Source organism: Eublepharis macularius, chromosome 13 (genome assembly GCF_028583425.1).
Source record: "Eublepharis macularius isolate TG4126 chromosome 13, MPM_Emac_v1.0, whole genome shotgun sequence".
Lineage (NCBI taxonomy): Eukaryota > Metazoa > Chordata > Lepidosauria > Squamata > Eublepharidae > Eublepharis > Eublepharis macularius.
Window position 1 is genome coordinate 22380856 of NC_072802.1, and position 23214 is coordinate 22404069.

Here is a 23214-nt window from a genome sequence, read left to right on the forward strand (position 1 = left end):
AAGGGTTTGTTAATTTTATCTAATTAACAAACCCTCTGAGGAGCATCTCTGCTGTTTCTTTTAAACTACCCTTCTGTAGAGAGGGGAAGTGGTTCTGATCCAAGATAAATGGAAAGGCAAAGCTTATGTATAATTATAGAGAGAGAATTCAGCAGGCACAGCTTGTCAAGCAGGAGTGGAAAAAATATACATTTGCCCAAAATTTCCTCTTCTGCATAGTTTTTATTATTTTTCCCTCCTGTTCCTGGATATTTAGGATTAGTTTGCAGGAAAGCACAGCATTTGTTGAGATTATTTCTCATAATAAATATAACCGGAGAGCTCTTAAAAGGGGTTTATGCGTATGTAAATGTTTATTCCCCCTACTCCCTCCAATCAGTTCAGCATGATATTCATAGGACCTCATCTCCCTATTTCATTTGTGCAACAACCCTACCGAGTAGGTCAGGCTGAGAGAAAGTGGCTGACTGAAGAACACCCAGTGAGCTTCGTGGCCAAGCGCTCTTGCTGGACAAAGTTCAGTACTCTGACCGCTAGACAACACTATACTAGTTCTTTACATCTGCTTTGCTTAAGCAGTTTGCAGAACTAGTGAGCTGTCAAAGACCTTGTTGTGAGCAATCGTCACACGTAACCTTCCCTTGCTCTGTTCCCTGGAAGTAGCCAAGACTCTTTCTTGACAGAAGGGGGCAGCATTGGCTTTTCTTTGAAAGGCCAATTGACAGCAACCTAGAGGAAACCAGGAAACAGGAAGATATTACATGGTAAGCTCAGCTGGGGCAGAGGGTGGGAAGCTCTGCCCTCAATAAAGATGCTCAAAAACAATGTGATTATCATGTAAACCCCATGTGTGTGTGTGAAAGAATGTATACTTGAGAGATGTTCCTTTATCTTTAACAGCGTCAAGAAATTGGTTAATTCGTAGCCTTGTCCTAAGATCACACGCCTTTAGCTTGCTCTAGAGCAATGTAAGTTTCAGAACCTATGAGACAAGAAGTTTTAGTTGCTCTTCATATTGAAGTTGTTTTTAGACATTCCTCATTGTGGTAGTTTTTACTCCCAATAGGCCAAAACTAGACACTTCTCTCCCATCCCAAATCTGAGACAGCACAGCCAAGTGACATGCCCGGGGGGTGGGGCAAAGTTCTCATTTTGCCAGTGCCTGGTTTGGCTTGGGACTGCACTGCAGGGCAGGAGGGGCTTCATCCTTCTCTCCTACCATTTTCTGGAGATGAAGAGAGGGGGCTCTTTTTGTTTGCCGGTTACCCACTACATGCAATATCTCAAACCTCCTTTTGTAAGCAAAACACACCTTTTACAACCTCACTGTAGCCTGGAAGATGGCTCCTTACCGCGACATGGCCGATCTGGCCACCTGGATCCATGCTATGGTAACATCAAGACTTGACTATTATAATGCACTATACATAGGTCTCCCATCCAGATTAACTAGGAGACTCCAATTGGTGCAAAACGCTGCAGCGCGAATGCTTGCAGAAGCTAGCAGGAGCAGGAGCATCACCCCCATTCTGCAGTCGCTCCATTGGTTACCTATCAGCTACCATGCTCAGTTCAAGGTATTGGTTATCACATACAAAGCATGGCCTTGGCCTGGCATACTTACTGGACCGCCTCCCTCCCTATGTTCCTCCATGGCAGTTTCGCTCATCTGAACAGGGTCTCCTGCAGGTGCTACCCTGCACGTGGGCAAAATCAACAGCAGCCCGTTCATTGGCTTTCTCTGTGGTGGCCCCCACCCTGTGGAACGGCCTGCCTGCGGAGGTCAGGACAGCCCCCACTCTCCTAGCTTTCTGCAAACGATGCAAAACTGAGTTATTCAAAGAGGCTTTTGTATTGTAGGGAGGGGCTCTCAGATGCTTTGCTAATGAGTTAAGGACCATAGACGTCACCATTATATTGCCTTATGTACTACCTGTTGTCTTAAATACGTGCTCCTATGAGCTACTTGCGCTTTATGTGGTCTAATGTCAGCCCTAAAATTGCTTATGATGTTTCCAGCGTTTCTTTAACTCTGTATTGGATTCTTGCTAATGCTCTGTCTTTGTAAAATTGTGTTTATTTACCTTATGGCATTGATTATGGAAATGTCCTTGAAACTGACTGTACTAATCTCATACTGTGTAATCTGCCTTGAGTTTCAGTGAGAAAGGTGGACTGTAAATGACATAAATAAAATAAAATAATATTAATCTACAGGGACAGCACAGACACTGGTGTTGAATAAGGCTATGCTTATTCTACAATGCTGCTGTTTCTTTTTAGACAGAATTCAGGACTTTTATTTTCATTAAAATAAAATCTAGCCCTCATGACTGCAAAGTAGGGTTGCTAATTCTGTGTTCCACTTTGATAGAGTTTGAGCTTCTTTGGCTCGGAATTCAGATTTTCTTTTTAAAATCTCAGTGTATATACAGAGTCTTGCTCATATCCATCTAGCTCTGCTAGTCCTGTCCCAAGACAACTTCCTACATCAGCCTTACATTTGGTTTTTTGGGAGGAAGAGACACTGGAGAGGCCATGGGGGTAAATGTTGTATATCCGACTGGCTAGATTCTTGAACACGATCTGAAACGACAGTTTGCACATTGCAGTCAGGGTGGGTACAAACTGGCAGAGCCCATAAAACTCACAAAATAACATCTTTAATTAGGAACAAAGCATAGTGCATACTTGCCAACCTCCTCCCCCGCCCAAAGGTATCTCATTGTGCATAAATGCTCACAGCTAAAAAAACCGGATGGATTGTATTAGTCTCTTTTCCAGCCAACAGCAATTAAAGTGCTTATTAAACTACTGCCAGGGTTGAAAGTTTTTCAGCAAGGTCTAGGACAGATCCAGGCACGGTGAAAATGCTTCATTATTGGCTCCTGTCCTGTAATGGCCACAAAATTAGCAGTTGTTCTCTGCGGTGGTTGAATTCCTACACTGCTATGAAGCTCGCTGTCTCTCTCAGTGGTTGATTGACAGCAATGGGAATCTTTTGCACAACCCACTCAGCTTGTGACAACTTAAGTGAAAGTGAGCAAGAGGTTGCCATGAACTGAAACAATTGGGTGAAGGAGCCCTGAGATCCAGTTTGGTGTAGTGGTTAAGAGCGCGGGACTCTAATCTGGAGAACTGGGTTTGATTCCCCACTCCTCCACTTGAAGCCAGCTGGGTGACCTTGGGCTAGTCACAGCTCTCTCAGAGCTCTCTCAGTCCCACCCGCCTCACAGGGTAGTTGGTATGGGGATAATAATGACATAATTTGTAAACCGCTCTGAGTGGGCATTAAGTTGTCCTGAAGGGAGGTATATAAATTGAATGTTGTTGTTGTTGTTGTTGTTATCTTTAGGATCATGTGGCAGGTATCCAGGCTTGGAAGCATGGCCCAAACAAGTAGGAAGTAGAGGGGAGAGGAAGGGCTTGCAGCTTAGCAAGAGTGCATAAACTTTATGTGGAGAAGGACCCAGATCCACTTGTCACATGTAGCCTTTTGGAGGGGGCACAGAAATAAAGGTGACCCCCAGGGCTTTTTTTCTTGGAAAAGAGGTGGTGGGATTCAGTGGGTTGCCCTTGGAGAAAATGGTCACATGCCCGGTGGCCCTGCCCCCTGATCTCCAGACAGAGGGGAGTTTAGATTACCCTCTGCGCTGCCGAGCAGTGCGGAGGTCCATCTAAACTCCCCTCTGTTTGGAGATCAGGGGGCGGGGCCACTGGCCATGTGACCATTTTCAAGAGGTTCTGGAGCTCTGTTCCCCCGCATTCCTGCTGAAAAAAAGCCCTGGTGACCCCCTTCTCTGTCTCCTTCTGACTGGATGGCTGAAGTGGAACAGGAGAGGGAAGGGCACAGATTTTAAAACAGGGAACCCAATGCCATTTTTTCCATTGGCTCAGACTAGAGTAACTCTGCTTAAGATTGCAGTGTAAATGTGCTTCCTTTGATCCCAGATTTTATTTATGTCAGATCAAGCATTCATGACTGAACTGTTCTAGAAGCAGGGTTAGAAGACACTACTTAGATTGCATCCACAAATCACTGGGTATTGCACAATCGTTGTATCAAATTAATTCACAACTGGATTTTCTTGGGCAGATAAGACAATCCAGTTGGCAATTATTCCTCTGGCACAACAATAGTACAATATCTAATATAGTGTGGGTGCAGCTTTAAGTAATTAGATTCTTTCCCAATGAAGCCCTTGGCTGTTTCCACACTACTCACCTTCATCCGGAACAGGGCGCAACATCGCGAAAAAACCGCGGAAAATAGCATCTTCTTGTGCAAGTTTTGTGCGACATTGCACAAAACTCGCGCGAGAAGACGCTATCTTCTGCGTTTTTTTCGTGACGTTGCGCCCCGTTCCGGATGAAGGTGAGTAGTGTGGAAACAGCCCTAGTTTATGGCAGTCTGCGCACCCCAGCAGAACATACTGCCAGGCACGCTGAATGATACTGATCCAGTGCTCTGACTTGGTATAAAGCAGCTTCATAGACCCTCCATTTCCAAGATGAAACCTTTCTTACCTTAAGTTCATCTCCAACTTCTCCCTTGAGGACAGGCCCCAGAATCCCCATCTGAGGATCTCGGGGCGTCTTCCGCTTCTTGAAATGTTGATCCTCATATTCCACATACATCACTTTCTTATACCTGGAGCCGATCCTCTGTGGGCCTCGTTCCAGGAGCTGCCTGCTGTAAGTGCTGTGGAGGGGAAAGGGAAGGAGGGCGAAGTGGTTCCAGGACAAAGGCCATTCCTCCGACCCGCAAGGCCTTTGGTTAACTGTGTGGTACAGTTTGGTGGCCTTCCATTTTATTGGCTGCCCTAATGGGTTTTGCTGCTTTGCTTCAAATCTGTTGCTGCTTTTAAAATTCTGCTCCTCTGATAGTTGTTTATCTTACTTCTACGTGAAATTTTGGAAGCGCTGGCTTGGGTCTTAACTTCCCTTTCCATTTGTGCCACTTGCAGAAAGGGAGGAAGAGGAAAATTTGTGCCAATTCCCCCCTCTCACTCCGGCCTCCAACTTTGACCCATATGGTTTTCCTGAGGGTCCACTGATCCTCAAGAGCACAGTTTCAGGGATCCTAAAAGACGGTAGCAGGAGGCAGGAAAGTTGCCGTTTACACTGCACAGTGCCACTTGGGCTGCATAGATTCTTTACCACTGTTTTTAAGGCTGTGAGCATGTTTTCTCTAAAGACTGCTAATAAATATTTTACCTAGTAAATGTTTGTCCTTCCCTTCCTCAAAGGAGCCGAGGCAGCAGGCATGGTTCTTCCTTCCCCATTTCATCTTCACACAACCTTGTGAGGTAGTTAGGCTAAGAGTCAAGCTACAAGTGACGCCTTACACAGGTTGGACACTTGTCAGCTTCCCTCAAGTTTTGATGGGAAATGTAGCCGTCCTAGTTTTACAGCTTGACTCTCCATTACAGCTGCAAGACCAGGATGCCTACATTTCCCATCAAAACTTGAGGGAAGCTGACAAGTGTCCAACCTGTGTCAGGTGTCACTTGTAGCTTGGCTCTCAGAGTACATGACTGATCACCCAGCAAACTTCACGGCAAAGCGGGGATTTGAATCCAGGTATCGCAGATCCTAGCTTAACACTTTAACCACCAGGGCTTTTTTTCAGCGGGAACATTCCGGAACCTCTTCAAAATGGTCACATGGCTGGTGGCCCTGCCCCATGATCTCCAGGCAGAGGGGGTTTAGATTGCCTTCAGCGCCGCTCGGCGATCTCAACTCCCCTCTGCTTGGAGATCAGGGGGTGGGGCCACCAGCCATGTGACTATTTTCTCCAAGGGCAACCCACTGAGTTCCGCCACCTCTTTTCCCAGAAAAAAGCCCTGTTAACCACTATATTATTCTAGCTGTCATTTTAAATACAAACACATAAATAACTGCTTCTGAAACATCTATCCTGCCTCATGAGAGAGAGAAGCCTTTTTCCAACTTGTTGCCCAAGTTCATTCAACAAGAAATGCCAAGGACAGAATCTATAACATTTCCATTAAAATTTGGGGGTTTCTCTATACATGCTGAAGGTGGCAGTGCTGGACAAATTCTCCCAAAGGATAGAGCATTATTTTTGGGCATCACTCATTATGAGTTTATTTTTGCAAGGGAAAAGAAGACAGGAGTGATAGAATCATGCACCATGGAGGAAGAAAAATCAGATTTCAGCAACAGAGAAACCCCCCATGTCAGAGGAGAAACACATATTTTTCATACTATATCAGTCTTGTTATGGATTTTGCAACATTTTTTAGAAAACTGAAGGTGAGAACGTGCATTCTATAAAAGGGGGCGCTCGTTAAAATCAAGTCTACCATCACTGGTATTTCATAAAAAGAAGGGGAATACCAAATAGTTTGGGGACGATTACCTGTTCAGGTACGTGGGCTGGACCGGGGCATAGTCCCACTCGATCTCCTCGGCTGCAATGAAATGCGTCCAGGTGACAGGCCGCTGCTTGGCAAAGCTCCGGATATTGATCCTGGGGGCAGAATCCTCCACGTCCATGCTGATGACGACACTTTCCGTATCTTCCTCATCATCATAGCTATCATAAACCTCACGGGCAGCATGTTCTGCCAGCCGCATCTTCTTCGCAAGCTCCTCTGGGCAGAATTCCACCTTGACATAAGTCTCCATGCCAGCTGGAATCAAAAGATCTGCACAGTAATATCCAAAAACCAGCAGCGGAGGGGCAACGACAGTGGGTTTGGGTAGCAGAAGAGATGTAACATTTCTACAGATTTTGAAGCAGTGGGAGAGGGGAAGGGGACCGACCTTGCCGTCTGAGAGGTAGGACAAAAATAACAATTGAAAATAGAAAACAACTTCTGTAGTAAACAAATAAAGATTGATTTCCCAGAAGGGGTAGGACTAGCTGCATATTTGGATATCTAGTTCAACACTGAAAACGCCGGACTCGTCAATAGCATATTATCATTGAATAAATTATAGCATACTTATAGGCAGTGCTTTTTTTCTTAAAAAATGTTTAGGTGTACTCTCAGTTTGACTCAAGAAAATCACCATTTTATAGTTCAAATAGGAAAAACAGAAAAATTGCACAAAATGTACACAAATACACAAATTGGTCGCTGCCATCGGGGGTAGCAACAAGACTGACCAATCACCGTGCTAGATTCCAACTACCAGAGCTCCAAGTGGCTTAGAGAAGACTTGTTTGTATTTGTCTGCACCCTAACGATCACCGATTATGCCAGCGATCTCGGTGGTGTGTTCGATGCTCAAAGACATTCCATTTTTTGTAAGACGAACAGCGCTCCTAGTGAGTTTAAATATAACTAAACATCTTTGTTGCCAACGTACGCTACATAAAACTTAACAAATCACATAAATATCCATAATACGTTTGGAGTTGGTTTAGTGGGAATTCCAACATTTTAAAATTTTTACTTTCTCCTGTTAGATTCACAAAATGTTTAGGGGTACGTGTATCCCTGCATCCCCCCCAGAAAAAAAGCACTGCTTATAGGTCTGGAACAGCAGCAGGAAGCGTCAAGGTTAAGGGGTGCATTCCCTGCCTAGAAAACTATCATTCCTTTAAGGGAGCCATGTGGCTCTGAATTTGATTGAAGTAGTGCCACTGGCATAGTGGGTTTCCATCAGAGCCATTTTACCTGTCCAAAGCACTGTTCTTCAGTTGCTATTAATCCCGCAGCAGGAAAAGAGAAGTCCGGTCCCCACTCTGCAGCAAGGTTAATAGTAGTGTCAAAGGAAGCATTTATATGGGGAAAATGGCTTGGGAAGAAACAGCTCCTTCTCGTAGCACTGCTGTTTGATCCGTTGGTAGGGGGCACCCACAGCAGTTGCTTTAAACTAAAATAAAAATTGAGGTGATCCGGCTGTGGATTTCCCAAATCTCATTGGGTTTGACCGAGAGAATTCGGCTGTAGATGCCTGCAGAATGCGGATCATTATTGGTCACCTTGGATCATAGTGTTAGAAGGACTATTTCCCGCTGTTCTTGTGCTCTATTCTATGAAGACAGATCAAGATGGGTAGCTGCGTTATTCTGTCTGTAGCAGTAGCAAGAGTCCAGTAGCACCTATAAGACTGACAAAATTTGTGGTTGCTTTTGTGAATCACAGCTCATTTTTTCAGATACAAGAAGCAGGTAACAACGTTCCAAGTTCACCTGTCTTCCTGTTCTCCCAGCTGCTACTTGTTGATGTGGTTGGACTCACATTCTAACAGTACCCTACTACAAATTCTGTTAGTCTTATAGGTGCTACTGGTCTCCTCTGTTCTATGAAAAACAGCAGAATTCAGAATATCAGGCAGAAGTCATCCCTGCAACACCAGAGTTCAGGATTTGTTTATTTACTTCCAGGGGTGGCACAAGGGTTTACATTGCTCGCGGCCGGCCGGCCGGGCACCCCCACGCGTGCACGAGCGCGCGCATGCGCGCGCACCGGCCTGTGTGATGATGTCACATGTGACATCATCACGGGAGCGCACGCGCCACTGCCTGCCCGATTGCTGCGGTGGGCGGCCTCCGAGCTCTCCCGCTCGGTTGCCTGCGCCGCCCCAGATGCCTGCCCGCGGTGGCTGCGCCTGGCCGGGGGCTTGTGTTGGCGGCGGCAGTGGCGCGGGGTGGGAGGGATAGGAGGCTGGTCCTTTGTGGCACGCACTCCTGCCCACCGCGCCTCCTCCAGCGCTCCCTCCGGCACCCCGCGCCTGTGACCACCGCCTACCTGGCCTCAATAGGCACGCAGGCCCTGTTTACTTCATTTATACCCCACCTTTCTCCCCTTTGAGAACACAAAGTGGCTTATGTTGCTCCCCTTTCCTTCATTTTATCATCTCAACAACCCTGTGAGGTAGGTTAGGCTGAGAGTGTGTGGTGGGCCCAATGTCACCCAGACATCTTCCATGGCAGAGTGGGAATTCGAACCTGGTAGTCTGATGCTCAAGTAGAACACAGGAGGCTTATGCCTGTGTGAGGATGAACCCGTAGAATGCTTAATATTAAACATCTCTGGCAGGAACATGTGGTTCTGAAGGGGGAAAGGACAACTATTACGACAATCTACTTTGGAACTGCTTCTGTGGGCCAAGCTAGAAGTGACGAATTACACTTGAATGGCAAGTGAACAGACTCACATGTATTCTTCCCTGTTCACTTACACTCCACTTGCACTTGATTGAGTGGAGTGCAAGTGGAGTGCAAGTGAACAGGGAGGAATACACATGAGTCTGTTCACTTGCCATTCAAGTGTAATTCATCACTTCTAGCTTAGCCCTGTGACACAACTGTGTTATAACATTGTTTTTATATGAATGTCTGTGACACAACTGTGTTGTAACAGTGTTTTTATATGAATGTTGTTTTCATTTTCTTGTGATGATCATCTTGAGTTCCCTTCATAAAAAAAATGTTAATACAGAGTTAAGTCACCATTACCTTGCTGGTGAGATGGTATCTGACAGAACATTCGAAACGTGCCATTGGTGCTGGGCATCGTCTCTGCAGTGAAGAGAGTGAATGGAGAGATATCCAGAGTGTCGTGTCGGTGATGCCTTACCAAGAAAGTGTGGCTCTCAAAGAAAATGGAGTGGACTTCTGGGCTGGTACCTAGGCCTATGACGTGCCAGAAGACTGGTTTCTTCTGGCATACTTTTAGATCTGCAGAGGAAGAAAGATGATGCTCTAGTGAGAAAATGGCTCAATGACGTTCAGGACTGAGGATGACCGCTGGATAACTTGTATTCTAAATCTGTCCCCCTCAGCAATCGCACCCATTTTTATGTATTTATTTTGGTATCACGTTTTAACAAAAGTATTCCCAAGGTGATTTCCATCTAATTTGATAAATACATCTAAGAATGACAAGACATTTTATAGAATGATCCAGGGGATGTAAAGCAACAATAAAAGAGCATTTCCAGTTTAATCCCAAATGTCCAACAGAACAGAAACATTTTCACTCAGGTCCAAAATAAGGAGGACACAGGAGGGCCTCTTGAGGAAATGTTCTGCAGGCATCTGGAGCCACAAACCACGAGACTTTGCTCTTGGAAATATGGCAGTTGGAACAGAACTTCATTAACTAATCTTAAGACCTTGCTGCGCTCGCCCGAGCAAACTAAAAGTGTACTTAACTAATCTGGTATGATTAAATAAACCCCCAAAGTACATACTCATTTCACTTTTTTAAAAAATCTGTAAAAACAGCAAACTAAAGTAAAACAGCATAAGAACACAGTATAAAACCATTCTGCAAAAGCAGCCAGTACAAAAGTTAAACTATGACAGAATGCACAAGTAACTTCAAAAGCTAAGCACTAGGAAAACTCTGTAAGGTGGATCACAGTTCTCTTCGGCCAAATCCACACTCACCTATTTTCTGTTTTTTTAACGGAAAAAATCCTTGTGTTTCCAACCTGCAAATTTCACCTGTCTGTTCACATTCATGCTGAAACTGCGTATTCCTTGCGTGATCTACTGTTCACATATCTGTTGGCAAAGCCGTCTTAGTGGGCAGGGATCAATCTTCCCGCCCAATTTTTTAAAAAATTTTTAAAACAGATTTCCATTATTTCAAAATCACCATATACTGAAACATCAGCAAAGTGATATATCACGTGCCACTTTTTGTAGTGATTGGTTCACATTTCTGGCGGAGTACTTAAAAATCCTATAAAAAGGATTTTTATAGGATTTTTTATAGGTGCAGCAGCTCCTCAATGCACCTAACTTTCAAGATTGCGTCCGAAAACCAAATTGGGATCTATGCAAAAAGATATCCCATTTAAAATTTCAGTAATTATGAAAATATTTAGGAAGTGGCAGTGGCCGCAGAAAAAAGGGAATCTTTAGTGCCTATGTGTTCCGTTATATTCTGAATTGTGCAAGAATATTTAGCTGAATTTCGATATTACATTAATCAGATTTTTAAAAAAAATTAAAAAGGAAAAAAACGTGTGGTGGTCCGCATCGCGCCACTGAAGATTGAATTCTCCAGACCGCTTTCCCCAGCAACGAGATTTTATTCTGGCAACATCAAAATAATGTTTTCAATAGAACAAAGTAAGCTATGAAATCCCAGCGTTCATGGAGTACGGAGCATTTGTGGGGATAATAAGCCAATCGACGCGTTAGGAACGGGTTTCCTATTCAGGGTAGAGAAACGGAAGTGGGAGTGGTTTCAAGAAAAGGCGCTTGAAAACCGCTTCTGGGCTTTCACGTCCACCGTGCAACTCCCGCAATAGACCAGTAACTGGCGATGAAAACCAAACCGAAAGAGAAGCGAGAGAACTGTGGAATGGAAAACAGGTAGTGTGAACAGCACTGAGATTTGTGCAAAAAAAAGTTTTAAAACTTCGGGAAAATTTATGTAGTGTGGATTCGGCCTTCGTCAGATGCAACCAACTTCATAAGTTGGTTAGTCTTAAAGGTGCTACTGGACTCTTTTTGATTTTGCTACTACAGACTAACACGGCTAACTCCTCTGCATCTGTAAGGAGGGTATTTCACAGCCAGAGTGCCACCACAAGAAAGGACCCTCTCTGGTTGCCACCTTTTAATTACAGAGCACTTTACTTGTGTTTCATCTTTATCATGAAGCCTGGCTGCTGGGGAGCAATTTGGTAGTATGGCAAAATCACTTCTGGCCTACAGACCATTGAATGGAGAACACAGCAGGCCCCAGCAGTTCTTCCATGTTAGAAACTCATGACAGTTCTGTGTTTTCAGGAGCTCAATTGCAGATAGTCAGATTATAGAGTCAAACCATTTTTCTCTTGAGGCTCATAGCTAACTCCATCACCTTCTGTTTACCATGTGTTACCATTTTCCTCCCTCTCTTGAAGGGAAGGAAAATGGTGGCACTCAGGACTTTTTTTCAGTTGGAATGCAGTGGAATGGAGTTCCGGAACCTCTTGAAAATGGTCACATGGCCGGTGGCCCCGCCCCCTGATCTCCAGACAGAGGGGAGTTGAGATTGCCCTCCGCACCGCTAAACTCCCCTCTGTCTGGTGATCAGGGGGCGGGGCCACCAGCCATGTGACCATTTTTGCCGAGGGTGATTTAAACTTTAAAAAGCTCCCCCCATGTTCCAGCTGACCCAAAGTAATGCCATTGTGTAGGCCTGAGTTCCACCACCTCTTTTCCCAGAAAAAAAGCCCTGGTGGCACTTACCAGGCAAGGAGGAATTTATGTATCCGTTGATAGTGTGTAACTGAGTCCGGTTAGTTCTCAGGATGTTGGCTTCAGAGTACCAACTTTTACCTAAGAGGGAAAAAAATATTTTTCAGAAAGAGATCATCGTGACATTATTTTTTCAGAAAGAGAGATCATCAGAAAGAGAGATCATCACTGTGTGGATCCAATCCTTGAAAACTGTATTTTGGGGGGGGGGGAACAGGCCTCCAAATACTGTTTTTATTTTAATGTGGTAACTACTGACTGATATTACTCATGCTTATGTATATCAGAAAGTTTAATTGAATACATACATTAGGTAATTCTCATATTATTTTTGACACATGTACAGCTGAACATGGGGTTTAAACCCTATATTTTCCCAGGCACTGGTTCCTGGCGAACATGTATTGGCTCTTTATTATAAACAGATGCAGGAGGTACATAGATTTATTGTCACCTGTGAACCTGGCTACACTTTTGGCTGGACGTGAGGAGGTTAGGGACGGAGTGAGCCGGTGCAATCCTGCCCCCCCCCCACAAGCATTCATATATGCTGATAGGTTGTGTGAATAACAGGCCTTCTGGTTTCGTACAACAGAGTCTTGCTCTAGTTTGTATGGGTCAGTATCCTGGGTTGATTCAAGATATTCTGTTGCTCCAAACAAGGTCAACCCATTGCCTTTCTCACCTGGCTAAGACCACCAGGCAGTGGTCCTGGTGAAGGAGGCAATGTCCGGCCTCTCATGCTGCTTGATGACCAGAGGCAAGCTAAGTTTTTGCAGTACACAGGCAATCTCTTTGGGTGGCTTGGCTGGAGAATCAGCCTGGCCAGAGTTAGTTATAGGCCTGTGTTGATGCATGAGCAAGAGAGTCGATGGTTTCTCTTTAGCTTCACCGCGTTCGCACTAAATTTTCTCTTTTGCCATACCCAGCCCCCCATCCCATCCCATCCTATTTCACATACATACTTGTAGAAACACCCTCTTTAGTCTTTAGCTGTCTCTCTAAAATGTTTCAGTGGCCCTTATGCTAGCTCTGTTAGGGAAAGAATGATGCCCACTCATTGCCTTAAGTGCAAAATGGGGCAGCGTTTGGTGTCCAGGGGAAGACCTAAGGAGTAATTAAATGTTCTTGGCCTCTTTCTCTCCTGTCCTAGATGCTGCTATGGCTTTTTTAAAAGCAGCATCGATGAGGACTAGAATCTTTTAAGAAAAAATTTAATTGAATTCCTTTGATTATGGATATACTGGATAGCATATGGGAAGCCAAACGCTGGGATCCACAATGTGGTTTAGGCCGTGCAGAAAACTAAGTGGGAGCAAATGAGAAGCAAGTACAAGGGGAGATTTGAAAGGCTAGGGAATGATACCAAAATCAGGGCTTTTTTTCAGCAGGAACGCAGTGGAACGGAGTTCCGGAACATCTTGAAAATGGTCACGTGGTTGGTGGCCCCGCCCCCTGATCTCCAGACAGAGGGGAGTTTAGATTGCTCTCCGTGCCACTCGGTGGCGCAGAGGGCAATCTAAACTCCCCTCTGTCTGGAGATCAGGGGGCGGGGCCACCAACCATGTGACCATTTTCTCCGAGGGCAACCCACTGAGTTCCACCACCTCTTTTCCTGGAAAAAAAGCCCTGCCAATGGTGTTCACATATGCAGAAGATAGGCAACCCTCATATTATCCCCCCCCCCTCCAATGCCTTTACCTTCGTCGAAGACTGAGAAAAGCAGCACAAATTGTTGCAACCGGCTCTGGGTTCCTTCATTCGTCAGGGTCCCTACAGGAAAGACATCAGAACCATTGGAAGAACTTTTGCATATTCCCGGTGTGGTGTAATGATTACAGCATCGATCTGGAAGACCTGGGTTCAAATCTCCACTGTGCCATTAAGCTTGCTGGGTGACCTTGGGCCAGCCTCTCTCTTGGCCTAATCTGCTTCATGGGGTTGTTGTCACAATACGGGGGAGGGGGGGGCTATGCGCAACACCACCATACCTTGGGGAAAGGGTGGGATAAAAGGAAATGCAGTAAATAAGTACTAAATTCCGTCCACCACCACCTGCACAGCTGGCCAATGAAAACAAGCACGTGTCTTGCATTAATCAGAGGAGTAGCTTCCAACAAATTTAGACGAATGCTAGTGTTGGCACACCCATCCATTACCCAGTCACATGTTGCCCGCTGACTGCCTATTCCAAGAAGCAGCTTTCGAGAACCACAGCTCTCTTCATCATGCATCTGATGAAGACAGCTGTGGTTCTTGAAAGCTTATGCTACAATAAAAGTGGTCAGTTTTAAAGGTGCTGCTGGACTTGTTACTGTTTTGCAACTACAGACTAACACAGCTTATTCCTCTGGATCTATTCCAAGAATGTCTGTGTATGTATGGGGGGGGGGGCGGTGAACTTCCATTTTTTGGTATCGTTTGTTTGTAAGGGCAGGACTGACAGTTACTTGCTTCCTAGCTTTGCAGTAGACATGATCAAACCTAGCACCAGAGCAAAGCTTTTTCTACCAGCCCTCAGAGGCCAAATCAAGGCTTAGGACCACTCGTGTTATATTCTAAATTCATTACTATGCTTTTAAAAAGTAAATTTGATTCTTTCTTGCAAGAGTGAATCAATTTCTTTTTTTATATTTGAGGCCGATTCACATATTAGAAAGTCTATATGGCACGCACGTGGTCACAATGAGGACTTAGGATCAGACATACCCCTGCAGTTCCATGCTGGGAATTGAACTCCAACATTCACAGGGACACAATTTGGATCAGAGATCCAGAGGACTTAGCTGTGTTAGTTTTCAGTAGCAAAATAGCAAAGAGTCCAGTAGCACCTTTAAGACTAACCAACTTTATTGTAGCATGAGCTTTTGAGAGCCACAGCTCTTTCCATCAGATGCATCTGACGAAGAGAGCTGTGGCTCTTGAAAGCTTATGCTACAATAAAGTTGGTTAGTCTTAAGGTGCTACTGGACTCTTTGTTAATTTGGATCAGAACTGTGGCAAATGAAGAGAGGGGGTATAAGCGACTCCCCCATCACATTACTGATTGGAAACGGCTCCAAGGAGCTGCTATTTGCTCCACTGGAGACACTTGCATGTAGTCAGTAGCTCCCTGGAGCCATTTCGGGCCCCAAGAATTCCAGGGGAGCACCTTCTCTCTGCATGCTGCGGTCTCAGTCCAAACCTGGGTCTCCATGAACCTGGAGATTAAGTTCCCAATGGAGAACTCCCAGAAAATGTCTATCAAGAGCCCCTATGGGGGACTTGGACTTTGTATTGTGTGAATTTATCCTTAGTGTAAATATCAAACCTGTTGATGATTAAAGTATCTGACAAAGGGAGCTCTGACTCTCAAAAGCTCATACCCTGGAAATCTAGTTGGTTTTTATGGTGCTACTGGACCCAAATCTTGCTCTTCTACTACAGACCAACATGGCTGCCTACCTGAAACTAAAGTATCTTTATTGTCGTTTCAACCAGTTTATGCTTTTAAAAAAAGACTTGACTTGACTTGACTCTCTCTCTCTCTCTCTCTCATAAATTACTTGGGCAGGGCAAATTTTAATCAATAAGCAGAAATAACTGGCCAGGATTACTAATAGGCTGATGGACATTTGCAGAGATCTGAACGTGTGTGGACCTGAAAGTCAGCTCCTTTATGTGGAAGTCCCACCCCCAGCCTTACCTGGCTGGCAAACTAGCAGCGCCCCAATGAGGCCAGAGTTGGTGTCCTTAATGCTGTTGACACGGGAAGAATACGCATAGGTCAAACACTGGGGGTCACTGTCGGTCGGACCATCAGCTTCAAAGATTTCCCACACGTAAGTGTGGGTCTGGCCGGAGCCTACTGCATCATCTTCTTTCTCCATTGAGCTGGTCTGATCATCATAACCTGCCCCTGAAACCCAAGAAGAACTCCTTCATTGTCAGCCATGTTGCTCCCCTTCAGTCCTCGGAAAAGGCCAGCTTTCTCTTCCCTTCCTTTAGAGTTGCCCTTTATTAAGATGTTATTTCCATGTTGCAATTTTTTGCACAGACAAGTCCACAAGGTTAGAGCACAGTGTCAGAATGAGGGAAACCCAGTTTTGAATTCCTGTTCTGATCTCAACTCTCTGCCAGCAGCCTGAGCCAGCTTACCATAAGAAAACTACAAGCTTTGGCAGTGTGTGGGTCAGGCTGCAGCCTGCGTACCTAGAAACCTGGGGGTGGGGGCAGTGAGGGCAGTCTGGCGTGAGTGTTGAATTCTTCTCCCATCCACATTTTCTCTCTTGAAACTGCTTATCCTCAGCTGGTTTTCTCCAAATGAGGGTTACTTCTCAGGGCTGCCAAGAAGGGCGAGGCACAAGAGGACAAAATTCGGAGGGGTTCTGGTCACCAGCAGAGCTCATGGAGCTGGTCAAGTCTTGAGATTTGTTTTTGATGTTTGGGCTGACAGCCAAACTACAAGTGACGCCTGACACTAGTAGGACTCTTGTCAGCTTCCCTCAAGTTTTGATGGGAAATGTAGGCAGCTTGGCAGAATGTTGGACAAGTGACAGTTGAAAAGTCCATTGGACAGCAGTTGGAGAGCCAAGCTGCAAGACCAGGATGCCTACATTTCCCATCAAAACTTGAGGGAAGCTGACAAGTGTCCAACTAGTGCCAGGTGTCACTTGTAGTTTGGCCCTGAGACCCAGAGGGAATCTTGGGGAGGGGCATGGTTGAGAGACAGCAGCCACATAGGAAAGAGTGAAGCCCTCTCTCCAGATGCTTCTCCACCAAGTAGCTGCTAGGGTTGCCAACCTCCAGGTGAGGCCTGGAAATCTCTCAGAATTACAACTGAACTACAGACTACAGATATCAGTTCCCCTGAAGATAATGGCTGCTTTGGAGGGTGGACTCTATGGCTTTGTACCCCACTGTGGCCCCTCCACTCCCCAAACTCCATCCCCATGCTCTGCCCTCATATCACCAGGAATTTTCCAGTCCAGGCTTGCCAGCCCTACCCAGCTGCTTTTCTTCTCTTGAAGAGTTTCAAACAAGCGTTTGTCCTCAGGAATCCTTGGGTGAAGCTTTGCCAGTGATTCTAGCTGCATCCAGATCTCTTCCAGCATCAACTTTTGATTATTCTTTTTGTTAGATCTGTTTTTAAACCAGTCTCTCTTTTTAACGTCTACAACCACCCCCTGGCCACCCCACCCCATACACCTTTCTGTTGGGAATACAAACACATCAGCTTAGTGGACATACTCTCCAATGCATCTGATGAAGAGAACCAGTCATGACAGGTTACGCTGGAATAAACTTGATTAGTCTTTAAAGTGCCACTGGACTCCTGTGTAATTATCTAATAGAAGCATCTCTGTAACCGTCTGCTTCAAGGCCAAACTCACCCTCTGAAGATTTCCAGTAGGACACGCCAATAGCATGAATGCTGAAAGGGTGGGAAGCCAGGTTTTTAAAAGTGACAACTACTGTGTCATGAACTTCTGCTTGGATGGTGGGGCCCAAAAGACCTGCGGGAGAGAGAGAAAGAAACGGGTGGAATACCTCTTCAGAGCAGGAACTTCTCAAAACTAAAAACTGCCGATTTTCCATGTGGCCCCATGCCCTGCTAAGAATGTTGTAGACACCACTCTTCCTTTTATCCTGACAGTTTGGACTCCTGGTCAAGGATGGAGGCTGCTACTTTTTTCTTGACAGAGGCTCTGTGGCTTTTGTTGGAAATACAATGGCCATTTTCACACGTCTTAACCGTCGCGCAAAATTGTGCAAAATTCACGGAATGACAGTATCTTCATGGTGCGATTTTCCATCATCTTGATTCCATTTCATGACATGATTTCTGATGTCATTGCGCCACAAAACAGAATCATGATGGGAAATCGTGCCATAAAGACGCCGTTGTTCTGTGAGTTTCGCGCGATTTTGCATGATGGGTGTAAAAATGGACATAGTCTTGAGTACAAAAGGGCAGAAGACACAGAATACCTGCAGGGGGGCAGCAAATCTGGCAGATAGATAGCAAAATAAGATCCTTCTTTCTGCCTCTGTGATCTATGGAACCCTCCACTCAACTTTTGCCTCTACCATGAACTCACTAGATTGTTTTGGCATATCTGTCAGCCTACAAACTGCAATATGGGTATACTAAACCTAGCCTTCCTTCTCAGGGTTGTGGTAAGGATTACTATTAGATATGCAACATACCTTGAACTCTGAAAGCACTATATAAATGCAAAGTGTTCACAGGATCTGATATTCAAAGGCTAAACTGAAGTTTAACATGTCAAAAGGTACAAGAATTCTGAAGTTTGTATCCATGTTATAATGAACCACCCCACAGCCATTTTGTCATATATATAAATCTAAAACCTTCTTACCCATCCAGGCAGGCTTGGGCTTTGCTTGTGTGAACGTCGAATCTGCATATTCCATAAATATGACCTTCTTGTACCGAGTACTGGTGCTAGAGGAGGGCACCCTGGGGGGAAAATAATTATGAAGGTATTGTGGGTCAAGATTTACATCCTCTGCTTTTGTTCTGAGACCAGTCGGTCAGTGGCATATGCCCTCTATGGTTCAACAACCCCTCAGATATGGAAGTAATGTATGGCGTAGATCTCTAAAGCACACAATAGATTCGAGGGCTGCCCGTGGGGGGGAGGTGCTCCCAGATCTCGTCTATCAAACGTTCATTGGGAGCTCTAAGTTGAATCTTAGATTATGAGGCATGTGGGGGTCAATTCAGATCAGTAACAACAACAACAACATTCGATTTATATACCGCCTTTCAGGATAACTTAACACCCACTCGGAGCGGTGGGGCTCTCCTAGAAGGTGTGACTGACCCAAGGTCACCCAACTGGCTTCAAGTAGAGGAGTGGGGAATCCTGATTAGAGTCCTGCGCTCTTAACCACTATACCAAACTAGCTCATGGGCCTAGGGTTGCCAGCCTCCATGTGGTGGCTGGAGATCTGATCTCCAGGCCGCAGAGATCTGTTCCCCTGGAGAAAATGGCTGCTTTGGAGGGTAGACTCTATGGCATTATGCCCGATTGAGGCCCCTCCCCTCCCCAAACTCCATTCTTTCCAGGCTCTACCTCCAAAATCTCCAGGAATTTCCCAACCTTGACCTGGCAACCCTTCGATGGGCCACAGAGAAAAGAGAATTGAGCCTTCCTCCTTGCATCACTTTCTTGACCTGAAATGGCCCTGAGGAGATGCTCTTTGGCCCATGTTGGGCCCCGTGTGTACCAATGGTTTGGGGCTACACATAAGTTTCCCCCCTGGGGCAAAAAGCAGTTCCCTGGATAGTTTCAGATTGGTAAAATGGCTTCAAACAGTCCCGTGTCTGGCACCTGAAAGCCGCACAGACAAGGTAGGGGCCTCAGACAGGAACTCCCCCTCATGTGCAGGAAAAAAACTTTGTCCATTAACCCAAAAAGGGGGGAGGGGGCTTTTAAAATGGTCTGATGAGGATTGAAAAGACTCCTGAGAAGTGGAATGTGGAGAGAAACCAAATAACGGATAAAAAGGGAAGAGGAGTAGAAATGACTTTGCTCAAGGTCCTGAGAGCTTAAAGAATCCAAGAGAGATTTCTAAACATTGGTGCCCTCCACTGTAATTCTTTGTAGGCATCAGCTTACTCCCTGATGAGCCCACTCGACCACTGCAGTCACCTTCAAAGGCCCTTTTTTGGGTGCCTCAATTTCTGAGACTGGGCGGGTGGCAACCCAGAAGAGGGCCTTCTCAATATGGGCACCAAGACTCTGGCACTCTTATCTCCAGGGAGATTTGCCTGCCCCCTCCTGTTACTGTCTTCCACCAGTGGGTGAAGACTTTTTTCTTTCGCTTGACGTTCCCTCAGCAATCTTTTCTCTCTCCCCAATGTTTTAAACTGTTGTTTTTATCTTTTGTATTTAATTTTTAAAAAATTTAATGATGCATTTATGTGTTGGTTTTAATGGCTTTTAAGATAAGGCTTTAATTTGTGTGTTTTAATTTCTTAGCCACCTTGGTGGCCCTGTAAGGGATAAAAAGGTTGTTAATATATAAACAAATTTCAGGAGGCTTTTAGGGCAGCAGCAGGAGGGGGAAGTTGAGGAATTCTCTGTCTCTCCCTTCTATCCATGTAGATTTACCACAGGATCCGGGGCTTGGTTATGAAAACTCTGCTTAGGATTGCACTGCTGTTTGTTTACTTTTTTTAAAAAAGAGAGGTTTTTTAAAACAATGACACAGGATCGAAGTTAATATTTAGCCTGCGTATCTAATAAGAGAGAAACATTTTCAATAGCATTCATATACATTATCTTGTTGTAAGGTTGGACAGTATTGCTGTAGTGGTTAAGAGCACAGGACTCTAATCTGGAGAACCGGGTTTGATTCCCCACTCCTCCACTTGAAGCCAGCTGCGTGACCTTGGGTCAGTCACAGCTCTCTGGAGCTCTCTCAGCCTTACCCACCTCACAGGATGATTGTTGTGGAGATAAAAACTCACACTTTGTAAACTGCTGAGTCGGCATTAAGACGTCCTCCTGAAGAGAGGTATATAAAATGAATGTTATTGTTGTTGTTATCCCTGGGAGACTGACTAGGGCCACTGAGTGAGTCTATGGGAGAGAGAAGCTTTGAGCCGGAGACTTCCCAGAACACTGCTCACTCCATCAGCCACTGTGCTACTCCAAGTATATGGGAAGAAACTTAGGAAAAGTGGCACACAGCAGAGTGGACATATACTGCCTTATCTCTGCTGGCATGTGGGATCTTTTGGAGAGCGCTGAGCATACAACCGAGGGCATGAATTTTCCACCTTCCATGAATTGATTTGACAGGTGAGATATTAAGGCGCTCTAATCATTTTCCTTTAGCATGACTCGGACTGCCCAAGGAAATCCGGTTACAGATGGAAAAACAAGCAAGCAGAGCTTGATTCTAATTTTGCGTATCTGTGAATCAGCATGCATGCGGTAGTGGTAGCTCCAGGCTGAGAACTTGGCCTTTAAACTGTGGCAAAAGAGCAGGAAATCAAAGATTCCTAGAATACTTAAATGGTTGTTCTGCGGCTGGCTGCCTTCGTCCCATACAGCACTGCAAAGAGAGTGATGTGAGCTTTGGATCCAATGCCCAGGGAAGGTTCGGAGGGAGGAAGGCACATCCCAAAAGTATTGTTAGGAGTACTTTCAGCCTGCCAGAATCAGTGTGAGGGTTCCACCCAAAAAGCCAAGGCAAAAAGATAACATTACAGAAGCCTGGAACATTCTTGTCAAGAGTCATTAGGCACCCTTGCTTGCAAGCTTTTATAGAGAAAGCCAAAGAAAACAGGCCTTGCCATTGTGTTCAAGTTCCTAAACACCCTCTGGCTTCCACTTGGCAAGGAAGCAGAGTTATAACTTGAGGACAGAGCTGCTGCTACTACCCCATCAAAAACTGGGCAACTTTGTTGTGTACGAGGCTTTTGGTCAGCACTAGAATAATGTCATTATTTCAGTAAGAATACTTAGCACTCCTGAAGGGCTTGAGAGTATTCAAAGTATTGTCATTTTCACAAGAACCCTACAAGGTAGGTAAGAATTATTATCTTCCGTATAGCAAATGGATAGCTGAGAAAGGGAAAAGGCCTCCTCCTAGTGAATACACGGCAGAGGAACCAGAGACTTTCTACATCCATACTTCAGTTTCTTAACTATTCCAGTTACAGAGAAGGCTGTACTTTTTTTCAAAAAACCCAAAATTCTGTCATAAGAATGTCAGAATTCTGAGACCTGAATAAATTATGCACATTAAGCCCATGTGCAGTTATTGGTTGGTTTTGTATGGTAGCCTAGAGACCAATCAACAAAGCAGGAAAGCCCCAGTGCAAATTTTACTCTGTTATGAAATCACTAGGTATTCAAGGCTTCAAAATTGCATTCCCCTTTCCTCTGGAAATCTTCCTTTTCTCCTGCTGAAACTTGACCAGCTGTTGCTTCTTTGCCTCTCTTGAGAGCTCAAACTTGCCTTTTAAAAAAATAACTGGGGAGCTCTTCAGAATTCTCATATCTGCTCTTCAGGCCAAATTCCACAATGGGAAAAGGGAATATCCAGCCTTATAGGAGCAGTGAGTTGAACTTGAATCATATAGCAGAACTCTATGTCATTCTCATCCATGGTCCATAGAGGTTGCCAATCTAGATGGCTATGAAGAGACCATTCTTCTGGGGCATCCCTTACTAAATTATAGGATTTGGGTAAGGACTCCTGTAGGGTTTCCATACTACATTTATTTGTACTAGCCTTCCTGCTGTGCCTTTAAAAGGAGCCTTGCAAAGCATTTTCTGACATTGAAATAAATTAAATAACCCTCACCCTTGCCTGTTTAAAATTGTGTGCAAGCCTGATGTTAAAGGCATAAGGGCAGGGCCAGTAAAAAAAAAGTTGGCAATCCCAGATTACTAAAATAATGATGATTGCCTTGACGTAGTGTGTACATCCTAAGCACCATCATTATTATTAATCCGCAGTCAAATGGCCTGAGCGTATACCTAGGTCCTGTTTCATAACAGATTTGTCACAAATCTGCATTTCTGTCTATACAGTGAAATCCTAAGCAGAGTTAACTGGAGTAACTCTGCTTAGGATTTCATTATTAGTCTGGTACAAGACCATGAGAATCCTACCTATTGCAGAGCATGCTCCATTCCTGCAAACATCCCGTACGCTCAAATGGGGACATTCTTGAATGCCAATCTTGAGAGCCAGTGGTCTGTAGTGGTGAAAGTGTCAAGCTAATATCTGAAAGATCCAGATTCAAATTCCCACTCTGTCATAGATCTAGTTAGCCATGTTAGTCTGTAGTTGCAAAATAGTAAAGAGTCCAGTAGCACCTTTAAGACTAACCAACTTTATTGTAGCATAAGCTTTCGAGAACCACAGCTCTCTTCATCAGATGCATCATGCATCTGACAAAAAGAACTGTGGTTCTCAAAAGCTTGTGCTACAATAAAATTGGTTAGTCTTAAAGGTGCTACTGGACTCTTCACTGCTTTGTCATGGAAGCTTGCTGGGTT

General features: G+C 44.9%; 1 protein-coding gene across 1 annotated transcript in view; it reads right to left on the reverse strand.

Annotated features, from left to right (window-relative positions):
* F8 (coagulation factor VIII) overlaps positions 1-23214 on the reverse strand; it is a 69694-nt gene that overhangs the window by 43811 nt on the left and 2669 nt on the right. Inside the window, exons 2-10 of the mRNA XM_054997048.1 lie at positions 18547-18647; positions 17557-17679; positions 15870-16082; positions 13886-13957; positions 12176-12265; positions 9440-9661; positions 6386-6659; positions 4528-4702; positions 2502-2586 (exon numbers count right to left, since the gene is read on the reverse strand). Of these exons, the coding sequence (XP_054853023.1) occupies positions 2502-2586; positions 4528-4702; positions 6386-6659; positions 9440-9661; positions 12176-12265; positions 13886-13957; positions 15870-16082; positions 17557-17679; positions 18547-18647 (1355 nt within the window). The remainder of the gene's footprint in view (positions 1-2501; positions 2587-4527; positions 4703-6385; positions 6660-9439; positions 9662-12175; positions 12266-13885; positions 13958-15869; positions 16083-17556; positions 17680-18546; positions 18648-23214) is intronic.